Here is a 16682-nt window from a genome sequence, read left to right as displayed (position 1 = left end):
TTACTATTAGCAATGGTTAAGACAAGGAGAATAAGGGAGGATAGCTTAAAGTTAAATTAAAATAAGGGAAGATTTGCTGAGTAATTGATAAGAATTTGGAATACAGAAAAGGGAGGCATGAGGAAGTCGGGGAAGGAAGGTATAAAAAATTAGGATATGAAATGGTACATGTTTTTTGTTTTGTTTTTGTTTTTGTATGTTTATGTATGTTATGTTTATATGGAAAAATTTCTGAATAAAAATATTTAAAAAAATAAAATAAATAAACTTAGAAGTGGACGGAAAGAACATATTTAACCCAGTGGAGATTAGGAACTGTTTCCAGAGCTACTTTAGACAATTGTATACACAAGGGCCGCAGAAAGAAATGGATATACAACAATTCCTCGAGAAAAATGGGCTGAAAAAGATCTCTCAGGAAAGTAAGACAATTTTGAACCAGGAGATATCAGCACAAGAAATAGAAGGTGCCATCCAAAGTATGACGCTGGGCAAATCTCCCAGACCGGATGGACTGACTTCCAAATATTACAAAGTTTTGAAGGAAGGGTTAATACAACCCCTGAAGGAAGTCTGTAATGAGATTATGGAGGGGAGAAGGGCACCCGACACGTGGAGGGAGGCCTACATTACACTTATACCAAAGACAGAGACCGAAAAGACCCAACTTAAGAACTACCGACCCATCTCGTTACTAAATGTGGATTACAAAATCTTTGCTGATATTTTAGCAAAGAGATTGAAAAGAGTTTTGATGGAGGAGATTCATGGGGACCAAGCGGGCTTTCTCCCGAAAAGGCATTTGTCGGACAACGTAAGGAATATAATTGACATTTTGGAAAAGCTGGAAGTGAATATAAACACTAAGGCAGTTTTGATATTTGTGGATGCCGAGAAAGCCTTTGACAATATATCTTGGAGTTTTATGCTGAAGAACCTCCGGGGGATGGGGGTAGGCCAAGGGTTTGAAAATGGTATAGGTGCAATATATTCTGAACAGAAAGCAAAATTAATTGTAAATAATGTGGTTACAGAAGAGTTCAAGATTGAAAAAGGGACACGTCAGGGGTGCCCTATCTCCCCACTACTTTTTATATCGGTCCTGGAGGTTTTGCTTAATATGATTAGGAAGGACCAGTTGGTTAAAGGGGTTCAGGTCGGAGCTAAACAATATAAATTGAGAGCATTTGCAGATGACCTGGTACTTACATTACAAGAGCCAGAAGCTAGCACGAAAAGAGTGTTGGAAATAATTCAAGAGTTTGGTCAAGTGGCAGGATTCAAATTGAATAAGTTAAAGACTAAGGTATTGGAGAAAAACCTAACACAGTTTGAAAAAGAAAGGTTTCAGAATGAGACAGGGTTGACTGTGGTTAAAAAAGTGAAATATTTGGGAATAATTATGACAGCTAAGAATGTGAATTTATTTAAAGATAATTATGAAAAAACCTGGACAGAAGTGAAAAAAGATTTGGAGATTTGGTCAAACTTGAAGCTTTCCTTGTTAGGTCGAATTGCAGTTATAAAAATGAATGTATTGCCAAGAATGTTGTTTTTGTTCCAAGCGTTACAAATAATGGATAAGACGGATTGTTTCAAGAAGTGGCAAAAAGACATATCTAAATTTGTCTGGCAGGGCAAGAAGCCCAGAATTAAATTTAAGATACTAACGGATTCAAAGGAAAGAGGGGGATTTGCCCTGCCAGACTTCAAACTGTACTACGAAGCGGCAGCTTTCTGCTGGCTAAGAGATTGGCTACTTCTTGAAAATACAGATATTTTGGATTTGGAAGGCTTTAATAATATTTTTGGGTGGCATGCATATTTGTGGTACGACAAGGTTAAAGCACATAAAGGTTTTAAAAACCATATTGTCAGAAAAGCACTACTAAATGTCTGGATTAGATATAAGGATTTGTTGGAAAATAAAACCCCAAGGTGGCTGTCGCCAATGGAAGCTAAGGCAGTTAAAAAGTTAAATATGGAGTCTAAATGGCCAAGATATTGGGAAATTTTGGAAAAGGAAGGGGACAGACCGAGATTGCAGAGTTTTGAGAAACTAAAAGGGAAGGTGAGAGATTGGTTGCACTATCATCAAATAAATGAAGTGTTCAAAATGGACAGTAAAATTGGCTTCCAGGTGGAAAAATCAAAATTGGAGACCGAATTGTTAGAATCCAGCACTAGAAATTTGTCAAAAATGTATAATTTGCTGCTGAAATGGAATACACAAGATGAAACGGTTAAATCAAGTATGATTAAATGGGCTCAGGACATTGGTCATAACATTTTGTTTGCTGATTGGGAGAAGTTGTGGACCACCGGGATGAAATTTACGGCATGTAATGCCTTAAGAGAAAATATTATGAAAATGATTTATAGGTGGTACATAACCCCAGTCAAGCTTGCAAAGATTTACCATTTGCCTGACAATAAATGTTGGAAATGTAAGGAAAAGGAAGGTACATTTTTTCACCTCTGGTGGACGTGCCCGAAGATTAAGGCATTCTGGGAAATGATCTATAATGAACTGAAAAAGGTATTTAAATATACCTTCCCTAAGAAACCAGAGGCCTTTCTCTTGGGTATTGTCGGCCAAGGGGTGTTAAAGACGGATATAAATTTTTTTATGTATGCTACAACAGCAGCAAGAATACTTATTGCGAAGTACTGGAAGACACAAGAGTTACCCACTCTGGAAGAATGGCAGATGAAGGTGATTGATTATATGGGCCTGGCAGAAATGACGAGCAGAATCCGAAACCAGGGAAGAGAAGCAGCGGAAGAAGAATGGAAAAAATTTAAGGACTATTTAAAGAAATATTACAAAATTAATGAGAGTTAGAATGATGTTGGACTGAAAATAAATGGTTACTATTAGGAACGGTTAAGACAAGGAGAATAAGGAGGATTAAATTAAATTAAAATAAGGGAAGATTTGCTGAAAAATTGATTAGAAATTGGAATATAGAAAAGGGAGGCATGAGGAAGTCGGAGAAGAAAGGTATAAGAAATTAAGATCTGAAATTGTACTTGTTTTTTGTTTTTGTTTTTGTTTGTTTGTGTATTTGTTGTGTTTATTGTACTGTAATGTTATGTTTTTGTGGTTATAAAAATTTTTTTAATAAAAATATTATAATAAAAATAAATAAATAAAAAAGAAAGATATATAAAATAATACTTGTGCAGTGAAGTGTCTCTCCTGTGGTCCTATTTGCTGCAAATAGCACTGTTGGAGACAAACAGCAGCGCCAGGGTGCAATTTTGCTGAGTAAATAATATGGGACAAAGGGTTAGACTCTCACCACGTACTGCAGTGATGATGTGGATCTGAACCCCTATAGCAGCTTTTGCTAAGGATGAAAGCCTACTTATAAACACACTTTTAAGTAATGTGTAGCTCGGAACCCTGAATGCATGGCCTAGTTGTTACAAAGCTGAATAAAGTATACCTTGCTATTAATAAAGCTGAAAATGTCATGATGGCCACAACAGTAGGAACCATCAGCTATGTGGTTGACCACTTGAGGTTTCTGATGAATCAACAGCTTCTCTAGGAGTTTGTGTGTAGGGGTGAATAGATGAGAACCACTCAACCTCTCTCATTTGAAATTTTGAGATTCAATTGCTAGCCTGATATAAAAGGAAAATTGGTCTCCCTTATACTACCCTGCAAAAATAGGCTGTCTTAACACAGTACAGTGCCAGTGTGACTAGATTAAATAGGGTGAGTGACCTGCTTGCATCGTATAGCTTTCCAACATCTTTTCCCAGCAGAACATACAGTATTTTGTGCAGAGTGCCATGTCTGCCATCTGGGGCAGGGAGGAACTCACTACATGATGGGCTCAAGAGATGAGAAGCTGGCATCACAGGGGTGACAATCCCCATGGTAGGTGTAACATGTAGACCAGCTGCCATCAGCCCCTTGAGAAGTACTTCTTGGACATCACCTTGCAAAAAGGTGTGTCTGAATGCTCCCTTATGTACGAAAAGCTCTAATTGGCTAAAAACTAGCACACTATTGTTGCCATGTGGGTTTGCTCGGGCTAGGAAGAAGAGAGGTCCAGACTTCTATCATTCCCTTACTCTCCTTTCTTTCTGATTGAAAAAAGCCCCAAATGTTGTAACCTTTCGTCATAGGGGAGTTGTGTGCATGCTTTAAGTACTTAAATTAAAATGTGCTAATCTGTGGCTCGATTAACCAGGCAGCTTTTAGTTAGACTTGTCTAACCAATTAATTGATTAAACGTTGTCGCCTTAACATTTGGGGGAAGCTGTTTAGAATTCTGTGCCAAAGATCCCCATCACGGACACATGGTTTTCTGGAACTGGGAACTGTGCCAGGCCAAGAAATCCCTGCTGCCTGGAGTGGAGCTCAAATGACACACACACAATCACAGCTACGGCCAACACTTAAAAAAAAGTCTTGCTGCACCAATCCCTGTTTATATCTGTCTTCTTGCTTCTCCCTGCTGCGTGGCAAGGCAAACCTTGACTGGAAGCCTTGATTTGGGGGAAAGGGCCATAGGGAAGTACGTATGTACATACATACATACATAATTTCATTTGTATGCTGCTTTTCCACAATTCAAACTAGTTTACAATGTGAACGAATGCATAACTACAACATAACAAAAGTGGTCATAAACAACAAACAAAACATTAAAAAATACGCAACCCAACTGAACTTCCACATACATCTAAATTAGGTACTAAAAAACAACAGCAACAACACACCTCCCTTCAAAAACAACAACAACCAAACGCCAAACAGCCCAGTCCATTAACATTTCCATTTAAAACGGAGGAACTGAAACACTCTGAACTTGGGCTGGACTATACAATTCCACCTCCAGCTTCTTGTTGCCCTGATAAGAATTAAATAAATGGCAGGAGCACAAACTTTTCTAAGCAATGCTCCCTTTCCCCAATATTACATGAAGGTGGCATTGCACTGAAGTCACTGAGGCAGGGGGGGGACATTGTTTTAAGAATGGAGGCAGCCCTAAATGGCTTCACTGAATGCCTAAGCCCTTGCTGCAAAAGTAGCAGGAGATTTCTTTCTATCTGCCTTGCATACAGAAAGTCCAGGTTCCATCCCCAGCATCTGCAGGCAGGACTGGGAAAGGCTCTTACCTGCAACCCTGAAGACCTGCTACCAGTGTAGGCAGTGCTGAGCTCGATGGACCAATGATCTGACTCAGTGTAAGGCAACTTGGATGGTTTCCTGTGTGAGCCATGAGGGTGAAACAGGTTTGAAAGTGGTTTAAGTGCATGACACAGACATGACAGTGATGGAGAACCTGCTTATAGGCAGAAGGTCCCAGGTTCAAATTCTCAGCACCTGCTTCCTGTCTGGGAACCCTGGAAATCCACTGCCGGTCCGTGGGGACAATGCTGAGCTTGATGGCCCAAAGGTCTGGCTCATCATCATGGGGGATATGCGTGCAGATATTTCTACTTCTGCATCTCAGTGCAAAAAATAAAGACTTGTGGAAACTTGTGCAAAATGAAGTTATGCATATGACCTAATGCACAAGAGGTTTGGTACCTAGGTTCAGCAGGTATCTGACCTAACTGGTTGTTAAGACCAGGCCATACAATGAGATACCACCTTCTCAGAAACACTGTTTAGCTACCAAAAGAAGTTCAAGGTTCTGTTGCTGACATTTATGGCCTTAAACAACTTTGGACCAGCAGACCACCTCCCCGGGTAGGGACCTAACCAAGATCTTCTAAGGGGACCCTGCTGGTTGCTCCACACCCAGCAGATTTTCACCTACAGAAGTGGGCCTTCTCGGTGATGGCACCCAATCTCTGGAATACCCTCCCTTGGGCAATCGGGGAGACAGGAATGATCTTTTAAGCTCTTAAAAACACATATCTCTAGCCAAGCCTTTCTGGACTTTGACTCTTAATTTTTAACTCTGTTTCACACAGTGTTCAGTTTTATCTGTGCTAGTTTTTTCTTCTTTCCAAATAGAGATTTTTATTAAGTCAGCCTTCACCAACCTGGTAGTGTTGTCCTGATGTTTTGGACTAAAACTCCCATCAACCTCAACCAACACTATGTTTGGTGGGGCTGGTGGAAGTTGTAGTCCAAAACATCTGGAAGACACCAGGTTAATGAAGGCTGCATTAATCGGTAAAGTTTTCTTAAAAAGAAAAAGAATAAAATAAAATAAAATGAATGAATGAATAAACTATAGATGGCTTATTTTTCAATAAGCTAGACTGCAGATGTCATGCACGCTTACCAGAAAGTAAGCTCCACTGAACACAGGGGGACTTATTTCCATGCACATGATTGTGCTGTTAATCTCCATTTTTCAGAGGCTGCCTGCTCACTGGAACAGAGCTCTGCTACTGCTTTAGCTTTCATTCTTGATCGCAGACTGTAGATTTAATTTGTTCATCTCTAGATTCATTAAATACCAATTGTACTGCATTTCCCAGGATTTTTTTGTGGGTTTGTTTGATTTCACCTATATCCTTTATTTTTTTAAAAAAAGTTCTCCATGCAATATATTTCCAATTATACTTTGTTGCTTCATTTTGCCTTTCTCAAGGGAGGTGGTGGGAACATTTGAACTTCTCCAGTTTTCAAACTTTTTCTGGGTTTAACTAGTAAGAAAGCAAAAAGAAAGGAAATGATTGGATTTTCAAAGTTTGTTTTGTTGGACCAAGGTTTGCCAACATAGAAAAAGTTGCAGTCTCTTCTCAAGAAATAAATTTGTGGCTGATTCCTGACTTCTAGGTTTCAACTTGGGTCAAGGTGACACCCCCACACCTAAAATGTGAGAAGCACTGCCCTACCCTTCTTAAGGAAGCTGCTTCCATTTGAATTCCAAGGAGGAATTTTGGCTTTTTGCGGGTGCTAGATAGTTACTGGTGTCATCAGCTTTGGGTCAAATTTTTGGATGTGAAGGTATTTTTTTTACTATTGGTGAGCTTTACACTTCCTTAAATGTTGGTGCATGTTAATTGCTGGTATTTTGTATTGTTCTGTTGTAGCAATAAGTATACTTTTTATTATGCATTGTTATTATTCTACTGCATTTGGACTTCTTTTTTGTATATACATTTGCTGTGAATATAGGTGCATTTGTGGAAATTGCATTTTATAAATAAAATGACTGTGACTATGAGCAGTTTTATGTAGATTTCCTCTTATATTTTACCATATTTGTTAATGAAGCAGCTGACGGGCTAGAGGGCAAGTTGGTCAGGGGAACAGATGTAGTTGACTGTAAGACTCCTGTACCTTCAATAGTTGTGTGTGTTTTTGGGGCGGGGTGGAGCTTGTTGCTTTTGTGTCACAGTGTTGCAAGAGTGAGGAAAAAACTTCGCATGCCAAATTCAGCACAGGGCCGGCCTTGGTATAAGGCAAGTTGGGCAGCTGCCTCAGGTGGTGCATGCAAGCTGGTCTGTGCATGGGGTAAGTGGCCACCCCAGTCATTCTTCCTGATATACCTGTTGGAAGATGAAGCTGTGGGTGGCACACAGCCTGTTGGAGGACACTGACCCATGTCCAATATTCAGGTAAGTTTGACCTGCCAGCCCAGCTGGCTTTTATACATAGAATGGGAGAGGGTGCCATCTTGTCCTTTGCTTCAGGCAGCACAGTATCTTGAGCCGGCCCTCATTCTGGCCAGTTAGAATTTTTATCTCTACATCTCTATTTCCATTGCAGTTATCTGCGGAAGGCATAGAAATGCAAATTACAGGGGGTTGGGCCAGATGACCCTCAGGGTCCCTCCCAACTATATGATCCTACAAACCTTTCTGTTCAGCTGAAACTGGCTGGCGGTGAAGGAGATTCCTCTCTTCTCCTCTGAGCCAGTAGGCCAGCCAAGGCTCAAGCAATCATGGAGATGCCATTCCCCACTTAAGCTCAGCCTCCCCTTTGGCTACTCGCCCTTTAGGTACTGTCAGGGGCTCTTACTCACACAGATGGGGCATTATAGCTCCACTCAGCTGGTGACAGGAGGGAATGGGGATGCTAAGATAAGAGGGTGTATCTGATGGCAGCTGCGAAGCCCAGAACAGATAAAATGCAAACAAACCGTCAGTCACTGGAGCAATGCGACTGCATGTGCAGTCCCCTCTTTACCCCCTTTGTTAGGAAATTCAACATCTTTCAGGGGAGTGCTTTTAAAAGAAATCTCCTTTCGCACACTTCTCCCAGATATGCAGAAACACACTGTATGTGGGTAATGCTGCTTTGGCTACAAAAGGTGAATGAATGTCCCCATTTTGCTTCCAAACAAGTTGGCAAAGAGCTACTGGTTTTTCTCTTAGACGTATCAATTAGCCAGTCAGGATTTTCTGGCACAACCAGCAAGGCTTCAGGCAACGGGCACAGTAAACTAGTACTAGCCAGTAAACTTTGGGTTCTGCCATGTTCTATCCTATTCCATCAGATTCTGCTAGGTTCGACCCCAACTTGCCTGGCTCCTCAATATGCTGCTCTGACCCATTGGTTCTGCTACTGGTCAGACTCTGTAGGATGTGGAACCGCCACCTCCTGACCAGGATTTCTTAAAAGATTAAAAGCTGGAAATCCCAATTCAGTCTTGCATCTTTGGAACTTTGGCATGACACCAATGCATAACTGGAAAATCATTTTCCCAGTATACAACTGGATGCACATTATGGGTTCCTCTCTCAGCGTTAGCCCTCAGCCATCTCCAACTTGGTGCCCTACAGATGTTTTGGACTACAACTCCCATAATGCTGGGCTAGGGCTGATGGGAATTGTAGTTCAAAAACACCTGGAGGGCATCAGGTTGAAGAAGGCTGCAGTACAGGTTTCAGTGCAGAAGTTTAGAAATGTAATGAACTTGGACTTTGGATGGAGAAATGGATGCTCAGAAGGAGCCAAAACATTTATCTGGGTGAACAACAACAGTGACAATGAAGAAGTAAACACAACAATCCTCGGTGCATCTATTCAGTCCGTTGGGACTTGCTCCCAGCCAGGTAGATCTGTGATAGATGCAGCCAAAAACATGTATAAACGCACAATGAGATCAGAAGCTAGGCCTGGCACCCATAAATGCAGTGAAGAACCAGCTCCTGATGCATTTCAGCTGCATCATTTTCCCTGTATGGAGGTGCAATAAGTGGACATGTTTCAGCCCCTTGCATTTTGTCAACCCATCTATGTTGCTGCTAAAGGCACAGGAAGGAGTCTGTTCACATTTTTTTTAAAAGACCAACACGCAAAACAAATCTAGGAGCTCATCTGGAGTGCAGTTGTGATATTTTGTTGATTAACTATCAGGTGTTAGGTCCCTGCTAGACCCAGGCACATAACACAGTGATCTAACAAACACCAACCCAGATCTACATGTTTTCTTTTCCCTGGACTTTGAACCCCCTGTGATAACTGCAGTGTATACAGCAGACCTTGGATGGCTGACTTTAAAAAGTGGGGAGCAGTGATGAATATACATTGCAGTTCTTCTGCTCCAGACACCTTTCACTGTGGGGGACAAAGTAAGGTATGCAAAGCCTCAATCCTTGATCTATCTGTCAGATGAGTAAGAGGACCAGTTTTGAATTGTGGGGTGCAGCTTGTATAGCACTGCTTGGTGAAGGGTCTGTGGGGTGAATGATGTATCCCTGGGTACCGTGAGCCAAAAGTAACAGGCACTGAGAGCTGGTCTATGTGTTGGTTTCGTGACAGAAATCTGCGCCCTTTAGGCAAATTTCTTGTCCTCTGGCTGAACTGTGCAAAATCCTGTATTGGGAACATTGAAGAGCAATGTAGAAAGTCAGCCTATTTTCCAATCTAGCCCTGGACTAGCTCTGGCTAGCAGCAGCTTTCCAGAATCTCAGGCAGAGAGAAAATGGGTGTGGGTGTGGGTGTCTTTCACAATGTCTGCTACCTGCTCCTTTTAAATGGAAATGCCAGGGACTGAAGCCAGGGACTCCCTGCATGCAAGACGCGTGCTCTGCCTCTGAGTCACGGTCGTTTCCCCCATCTGTTATGCCCGTTCCCCCCACAACCCATGTCAATGGCGGTGGTCTGCGGGGCAGTGGTGATGCACATGGAAGCTAAGCTAGAGAGTGGATCAATGGCCCCCAGCCCGCCCCGGCCCCGTCTCCCACGGCATGAGGAGAAGCTGGTGTACCTGTTTATTCTTTAAGTCAAGGGAGAGCTCATAATCGGAAGTGGCGGCATGGGAACATGTGGCTGCCCCTTTGCTGCGCTGGCCTCTCACGGGGGAACCCGTATGGTGGAGGCTGGCCTTCTGCACCAAAAGGGAGCACCCCGCAGCCTGATCCGCCTGCTCTTCCTGCAGCTCCGCATGCCGGGCTTTTAACTTCAAGGTGTCGGACCTGCCTTCCTGTCTGCTGGCCTCCTTCGGGTCCTCCGCGTCACACCCGGGTTTCTTGCTGGCTGAGCCGCAGGGATCGTCACTGTGAACAAAACGCAACGTTTCTCTTTTGTTTATTTGGTTTTTTTGTTTTTGTTTTGCTTTTTTGCATCCCCTTTTCATGTTCATTCCCTAGCCTTCAGTAGCTAATCGGCTTTGCAAACAGCCGCAGAGCATCATCGCTGTGGTTGGGCTGAAGCACGGAAGCTCCTGGGCTCCGGTTAAAAAGCTGGCGCTGAGTAGGCCCTTGCACTACTACGAGGAGCGTGGCAGGGGCAGGGGAAACCATCGCTCTTTCCTCTCCTCCGCTGTGTTACACACCAAGGCCGTTGAGGCAGTATAAAGTGAGGGGAGGCCTACACCATCTGTGGCTCACCAAGCCAATACACACACAATGTATGGTAACCCACTGGGGTCATGACTTCCCCCAATTGCTGCTTCCCTGAGACTGCAAAAAAATGGGAGCCTTGTTGAGCTCCTGAGAGGCCAAAATGCTTAGCAGGTGGCCTACATTGGGTGTGTTCATGAGGCAGATATAGGCCAATCCTTTTCAACCAAGGCATAAAAACAAAAGTGTCTGTATTCAACTTATACGTTACAGGGTATGCCTCAGGTATGTGCAGTGTAACAGCCAAATTGTGAGATGAAAGAGCCCTGACCAAATCCGAGCCATACAACTCTCTGATGCTGTAAGCACCCTTATATAATGTGTGGCCTAAGGGAGAAGGACTTTTATCAGAATGTAATGATAACAGCATGAACGGAATATTTTGTAGGTCTAACTCTCGAAATGTGTGGTGTTGTGTAAGACTTATCTGTGTGTTTTTCGTTTAGGCAGAGTATGAGGTAATGTATTCTTTTTGGTGCTTGTTTTATATTTGTACTCATAGCTTTATGTACAAGTTTTTTTAAGTGGTAAGGAGGTAGAAGTGTGGTGAAAGCAGTTTGACAGATCAATAGAAAAAGAAAACCACCACTGTTAAAATTACTGCAGAACTTACTGCCAATCGGGGGAAATAGCCGAATTATGATAAGTTGCTGGTTCCCTATTTGTTCTTTTTATTGCCTGAAGCCCTAGCCTGAGAATGTTTACTCAGAAGTAAGACCCATTGTGTTCAGTGAGACTCCCAGAAAAATGTGTGTTTTCTTTCCCTACAGACCTATGGAGATGAGATCCTGAATTCACATCTAGACTCCTCCCATCCTCAGGCACAAAACAAAAACAGAACAGAAATTATATCACTAACAGTAACACACAGTCAATGATCCAACAGACACTTGCACACACAAAAAGAAATTCAGTGTGCACTGATCTAAGGGCCCACCCTATAATTTTCACCAACACACTGACTTCTGAAACACATCAAAACCAAAACCTTCCTTTTAACTTTACACAGTTTAAGAAGTGGTTAGTGGTTTGGCAAGAGAAGAATAGTTGCTACCATGAAAATGAAAGGGGGCAGAAACTGGTACAAGAATGCATTTTGACGGGCACTCTTTGGAATATCAAACTTTAAAACCTCTTTTGCCTCACAATAGCTGTAAGCCCGAACACTTCCTACTAGCTTGCTTCCAACTTCCTGCTGATTTGCAGAGCATGCTCCAAACTTTGCCCACATTTTCAGTGAATCCATAATACAAATTTTTGTGACATTACAATAATTTCCATGGCAACACACTGTGATGTCATGAAGACAAGAATATTAATGCATTGCAGGATTATGCAAGGACAGCTCTCCTAGGGAGAGAAAGAAAAAGAAAGCTTTTACTAATTCTCATTTCCATAGCAGCAAGATGAAGATGGAGCTGAAACAAGCAAAGGAGCTTTAGCACTAGGGGGAAAATACATGCAACAACCCACATTACACTGGCTTTGCTAAGGATCAACATCCCCTCAGAGACACATTGCACCGTTCCCTGGCCCTTACGCAGAGGAAGAAAGGAATATTGTGGGTGCAGAAAGGGATGATCAGATGATCAAGGCATGGGAGCAACTCCCCTACAAGGAAAGGTTACACTGTTTGGGTTGGGGTTTTTTTAATTTAGAAAAACAAGAGAGTAAGGGAAATAAAATAGCAATCATAGTTTATAAAATTATGCATAGACAGAGGGGAGTTTTTCTTCCTCTCTCATGAACACTTGAAGGTCAGGTCATCTAATGAAACTGAATGTTGGAAGGTTCAGGACAGATAAAAGAAAGTACTTCTACAGTGCATAGTTAAATATAGAATTCACCTCCACAGGGCATGGTGATGGCTTTAGAATGAGATTAGACAAATTCATGGACCATATGGCTACTAGTCATTATAGCTATATGCTGCCTCCAGTATCAAAGACAGCTTGCAGCTCAAACTAGGGATCAGTTGCTAGGGTTCATGAGTGGGAGAGTTCTACTGTCCCTTTATGGGCTTCCTGTAGGCATCTGGTTGATTAGTGTGCGAGACAGGATCCAGGACTTGTCGTGTACCTTTCTCTATCTTAAATTCCTCTGTCATCACATTATTGACTATTAGCTTAGCCTTTTGTTCTGAGTAAATTGCACTTATACCATTTTCAAACCCTTGACCCACCCCCATCCCCTGGAGATTTTTCTTCATAAAATTCCAAGAAATATTATCAAAGGCTTTCTCCGCATCTATGAAAATTAAAACTGCTTTAGTATTAATATTCACTTGCAACTTCTCCAAAATGATTATGTTCCTCGTGTTGTCAGACAACTGCCTACCTGGGAGAAAGCCGGCTTGGTCCTTATGTATCTCTTCCACTAATACTTTTTTTAATCTATTAGCCAAAATATCAGCAAATATTTTGTAATCCACATTAAGCAGGGATATGGGGCGGTAGTTCTTAAGTTGTGTCTTTTCCGACTCAGTTTTCGGTATAAGTGTAAAATAAGCTTCCTTCCACGACTCTGGCGCTTTTCCCCCCTCCAAAATTTCATTACAAACCTCCTTTAGTGGCTGAATTAACCAATCTGTCAGGGAACTGCCATCGGAGCCAAGAGTGGAGATAAGGCTCCCCAACGATGCAGGAGAAGGGACCAGCAGGGAGAGAGAGAACACTTCCTTTGGGGAAGGAAATCGGCGTGACACCAGGAAGAAAGGGGAGCAGGGAAGGACTTCGGAGAGATGGCTCCAAGACTCTTCCACAGAGACCAGCGGGGAGAGCCCAGGACCTCCGCTGGCCACGCCCACTCTGCGCAGAAGGCTTCCGCGCAGGGAGGCTAAGCGGAGACTTGGCGTCAAAGAGCTTTTATGTTGGAAGAAGTTCAGGAAACGCCCACTGACGGATTCTGCCAGTGACTGAGACAGCCACGGAGAAAGGGCTGTCCAGCCAGGGAAAGGTTTAGCCAGACAACGTTGCCTAGAGCAGCAGCCCCCTTACGCACGAGCAACCCCAATTCCCTTTACACAATCCTTCAAAGATCTATAATATTTTGAGGTTAAACCATCCGGCCCTGGATATTTACCCAACTGCACATTCTGAATGGCACCTTCTACCTCCTGTTCTATAATTTTATGGTTCAGCATTATCTTGTTTTCCTGAGAGATTTTTTGTAATCCATTTGTTTTTAAAAATTGGTCTATATCAAACTCTTTCTGTGGCTCTTGTGTATATACCTGTTTAAAATACCTCTGGAAGCATTTTCTAATCTCCACTGGATTCTGAATGTTCTTTCCTTCCACTTCCAAATTAGTGATAGTATTGAGCTTTTGTCTTTTTTTCATTTGCCAAGCTAACAATTTTCCACATTTATTAGCCGATTCAAATGTATTTTGTCTCATTTGTTTAATTTTCCATTCAATTTCCTGGTTCATCATCTTCATATATTGCACTTGATATAACTTTATGTCTCTCAGAATCCCTTGTGACTTTCGTTTCGCTCTTAGTTTCTTCTCACCCTCTTTTATTTTTTCCAAAATTTTATCTTTTTTTTCATTTTGGGCTCTCTTCTTTATTGTATTCTGTTGGATCAGAAACCCCCTCATAACTGCTTTACTTGTATCCCAGATTATTCTTTTTTCAATAATAGTATTCAAATTTATCTCAAAATAGTCTCTCAAGGTTTTTTGGGCCTTCTTAACAACCTCTTGATCTCTAAATAAGGTGTCATTCATCCTCCATCTGAAGGAACCGATTGGTGTTAGTTTCATCTCCATTTTCACAGCATTATGGTAGGAGCAAGTTTTTGGGCAAATTTCCACTTTTCGAGTCTTAGGTGCCAGTCCTCTAGTTATCCATATTTGGTCAATTCTAGTCCATGTCATTTTGGCTTAAGAAAAGAATGTTCCCTCTCTTCCTAAGGGGTTCTTAATTCTCCAAATATCAATCAAGTCCATATTGTCAGTCAGTTCAAAAAAGGTTTTTGGTAGTCTGCCATCTTTAGTTACAATCTGTCTCTGCGACTTGTCCATATTTGTAGATACCACTCCATTCATATCTCCCATCATGATAATGTTGTAATCCATGTAGTCTAACAATGTCTCATGCAATTTCTTAAAAAATTCAGATTTCCCCTCATTTGGTGCATAAACTCCTACTATTAAAAATTTTTCTCCTTGCGATTGAATTTCGATTGCCACAAATCTTCCTTGATCATCTTTAAAAACAAATTTCGGTGATAGGCTCTCTTTAGCATAAATTACAACTCCTCTCTTTTTGACCTTATCCGATGAAATAAACTCTTGACCCAATCTTTTATTAATCAATACTTTCCTGCGTAGCCTTATCACATGTGTTTCCTGTAAACAAATTAAGTCCAACTGTTCCTTTTTCAATAAATGAAAGACTTTCCTCCTCTTCTCTGGGGAGTTAAATCCATGAATGTTCCAACTTAGCAATTGCAGAGACATTGTGTAATTATTCTACTTTCCTCCAACTGCTCCCAGTAATTCCTCTTGTTCTGACGGTGGTATCACTTTTGCTGGTTTGTCCGATCCCAAAGATGGTGGTGCTATGTCTAATACTCCTGGTTTTAGGGCTCTTAACTCTTCTAAAGCTTCTTTCTGCAGGTCTTCTTCGTGGTCTCTCAGAAATTTTTCCTTGTCTTCCACTGATCTTATTTTATTTTTTTTCCCTTTAAATGTAAAGGATAGGCCCTGGGGGAATTCCCACCTAAAAACAATTCTGTTTCTTCTCAGCAGGGCCACCAAATCTCCGTAGTTAGTTCTAAGATCCAGTAAATATTTCGGAATATCCTTAAAAATCTCCACTCTTGAATCGTTTATTTCCAAGCTTTTCTGGTAGTGCAGACTCAGTATTTTATCTCTCTCTTCTTTCGTTCGGAGGGTGACCAAACAGTCTCTCACTCTGTTCTTTCTCCCTCCTCTTCCAAGTCTGAAAGCACTCACTATCTTAAAGTCTTGATTAGCATCCAAGTTCCAAAATTTTGCAAATTCCTGCTCAAGGTAGTCACATAGGTTATCTTTTTCAAGTTCCGGTACCGCCCTGATCCTCAAATTAGTCTGTTTCTCCCTCAGTTCAATCATAGACAGAAGCGACTGATGGTCCCCGAGCTGTTTGCGCATCGGTTTTATTTCTTCCTCTACTGCCGCTGATTTTTCTTTTGCTTCCTCAGCTATCTTTCGATTAGAGGCAGATTCTTGCAACAATTTTTCAATAGATTCTGTATTGGAATTCACCTTCTGTCCCAAGCTATTAATGCTAACAGTATTCTGGTCAATTTTAGTTGTTTGTTCAGTAACTTGTTTACTTAGGCTTTCCAATTTTTCATAAATTTTGCTTAGTACCGAAGTGAATCCCTCTTCTGAGGCCATTCCTTTTAACCCAGCTTGTGCAGTATCTTCCCCCTGTGTCACAGGAGGGCCGGGAACAGATGGTCTACGCTGATGGGATGCTGCACTAGGCTGCTGCACTCTAACCTTGCCGGATCTTGTTGTTTTTTCATTCATCACACTTTGTCTATGAGTCAAGGTCGATCCCACAGTAAAAGCTTGCAATGGAAATTCCCCAGAGTTAAAAGTTAAGAGTGGAAAAATCCCCCAGCTGGGTGTATAGTTTCAATGTTCCTCTAGGGGGACACTGTAGCAGTCATTAATGTTACAATAAAATGTCTTTTCCAACTTGCCAAAGTCCCCCTCAGCAAAGCAGGCAACAGTTTCAAATCCGGAGAAGACCTTTAACAAATATCTCCTTTGTAGAGTTAACCATTAAAAAGTTACATTGTCCATAAGTAGTGCAACTCTCAGTGCAATAATTCTAACGATCCTTGCAATCCGTTCCCAGGAATTAGGTGGTGGTCTCTATTCCCTTTTCCTTTCTTTTGCAGGCAAA

At 41.7% G+C, this 16682-nt stretch overlaps 1 protein-coding gene across 7 annotated transcripts in view; it reads right to left on the bottom strand.

Moving 5' to 3' along the window:
• IQSEC3 (IQ motif and Sec7 domain ArfGEF 3) overlaps nt 1-16682 on the bottom strand; it is a 165057-nt gene that overhangs the window by 45356 nt on the left and 103019 nt on the right. For all 7 annotated transcript variants that reach the window (XM_053405189.1, XM_053405194.1, XM_053405192.1 and 4 more), the window contains exon 3: nt 10143-10431. In XM_053405189.1, the coding sequence (XP_053261164.1) occupies nt 10143-10431 (289 nt within the window). The remainder of the gene's footprint in view (nt 1-10142; nt 10432-16682) is intronic.

This window comes from Podarcis raffonei, chromosome 10, assembly GCF_027172205.1.
Source record: "Podarcis raffonei isolate rPodRaf1 chromosome 10, rPodRaf1.pri, whole genome shotgun sequence".
NCBI classification, from domain to species: domain Eukaryota; kingdom Metazoa; phylum Chordata; class Lepidosauria; order Squamata; family Lacertidae; genus Podarcis; species Podarcis raffonei.
This window is presented reverse-complemented; position numbering and strand designations above follow the sequence as displayed.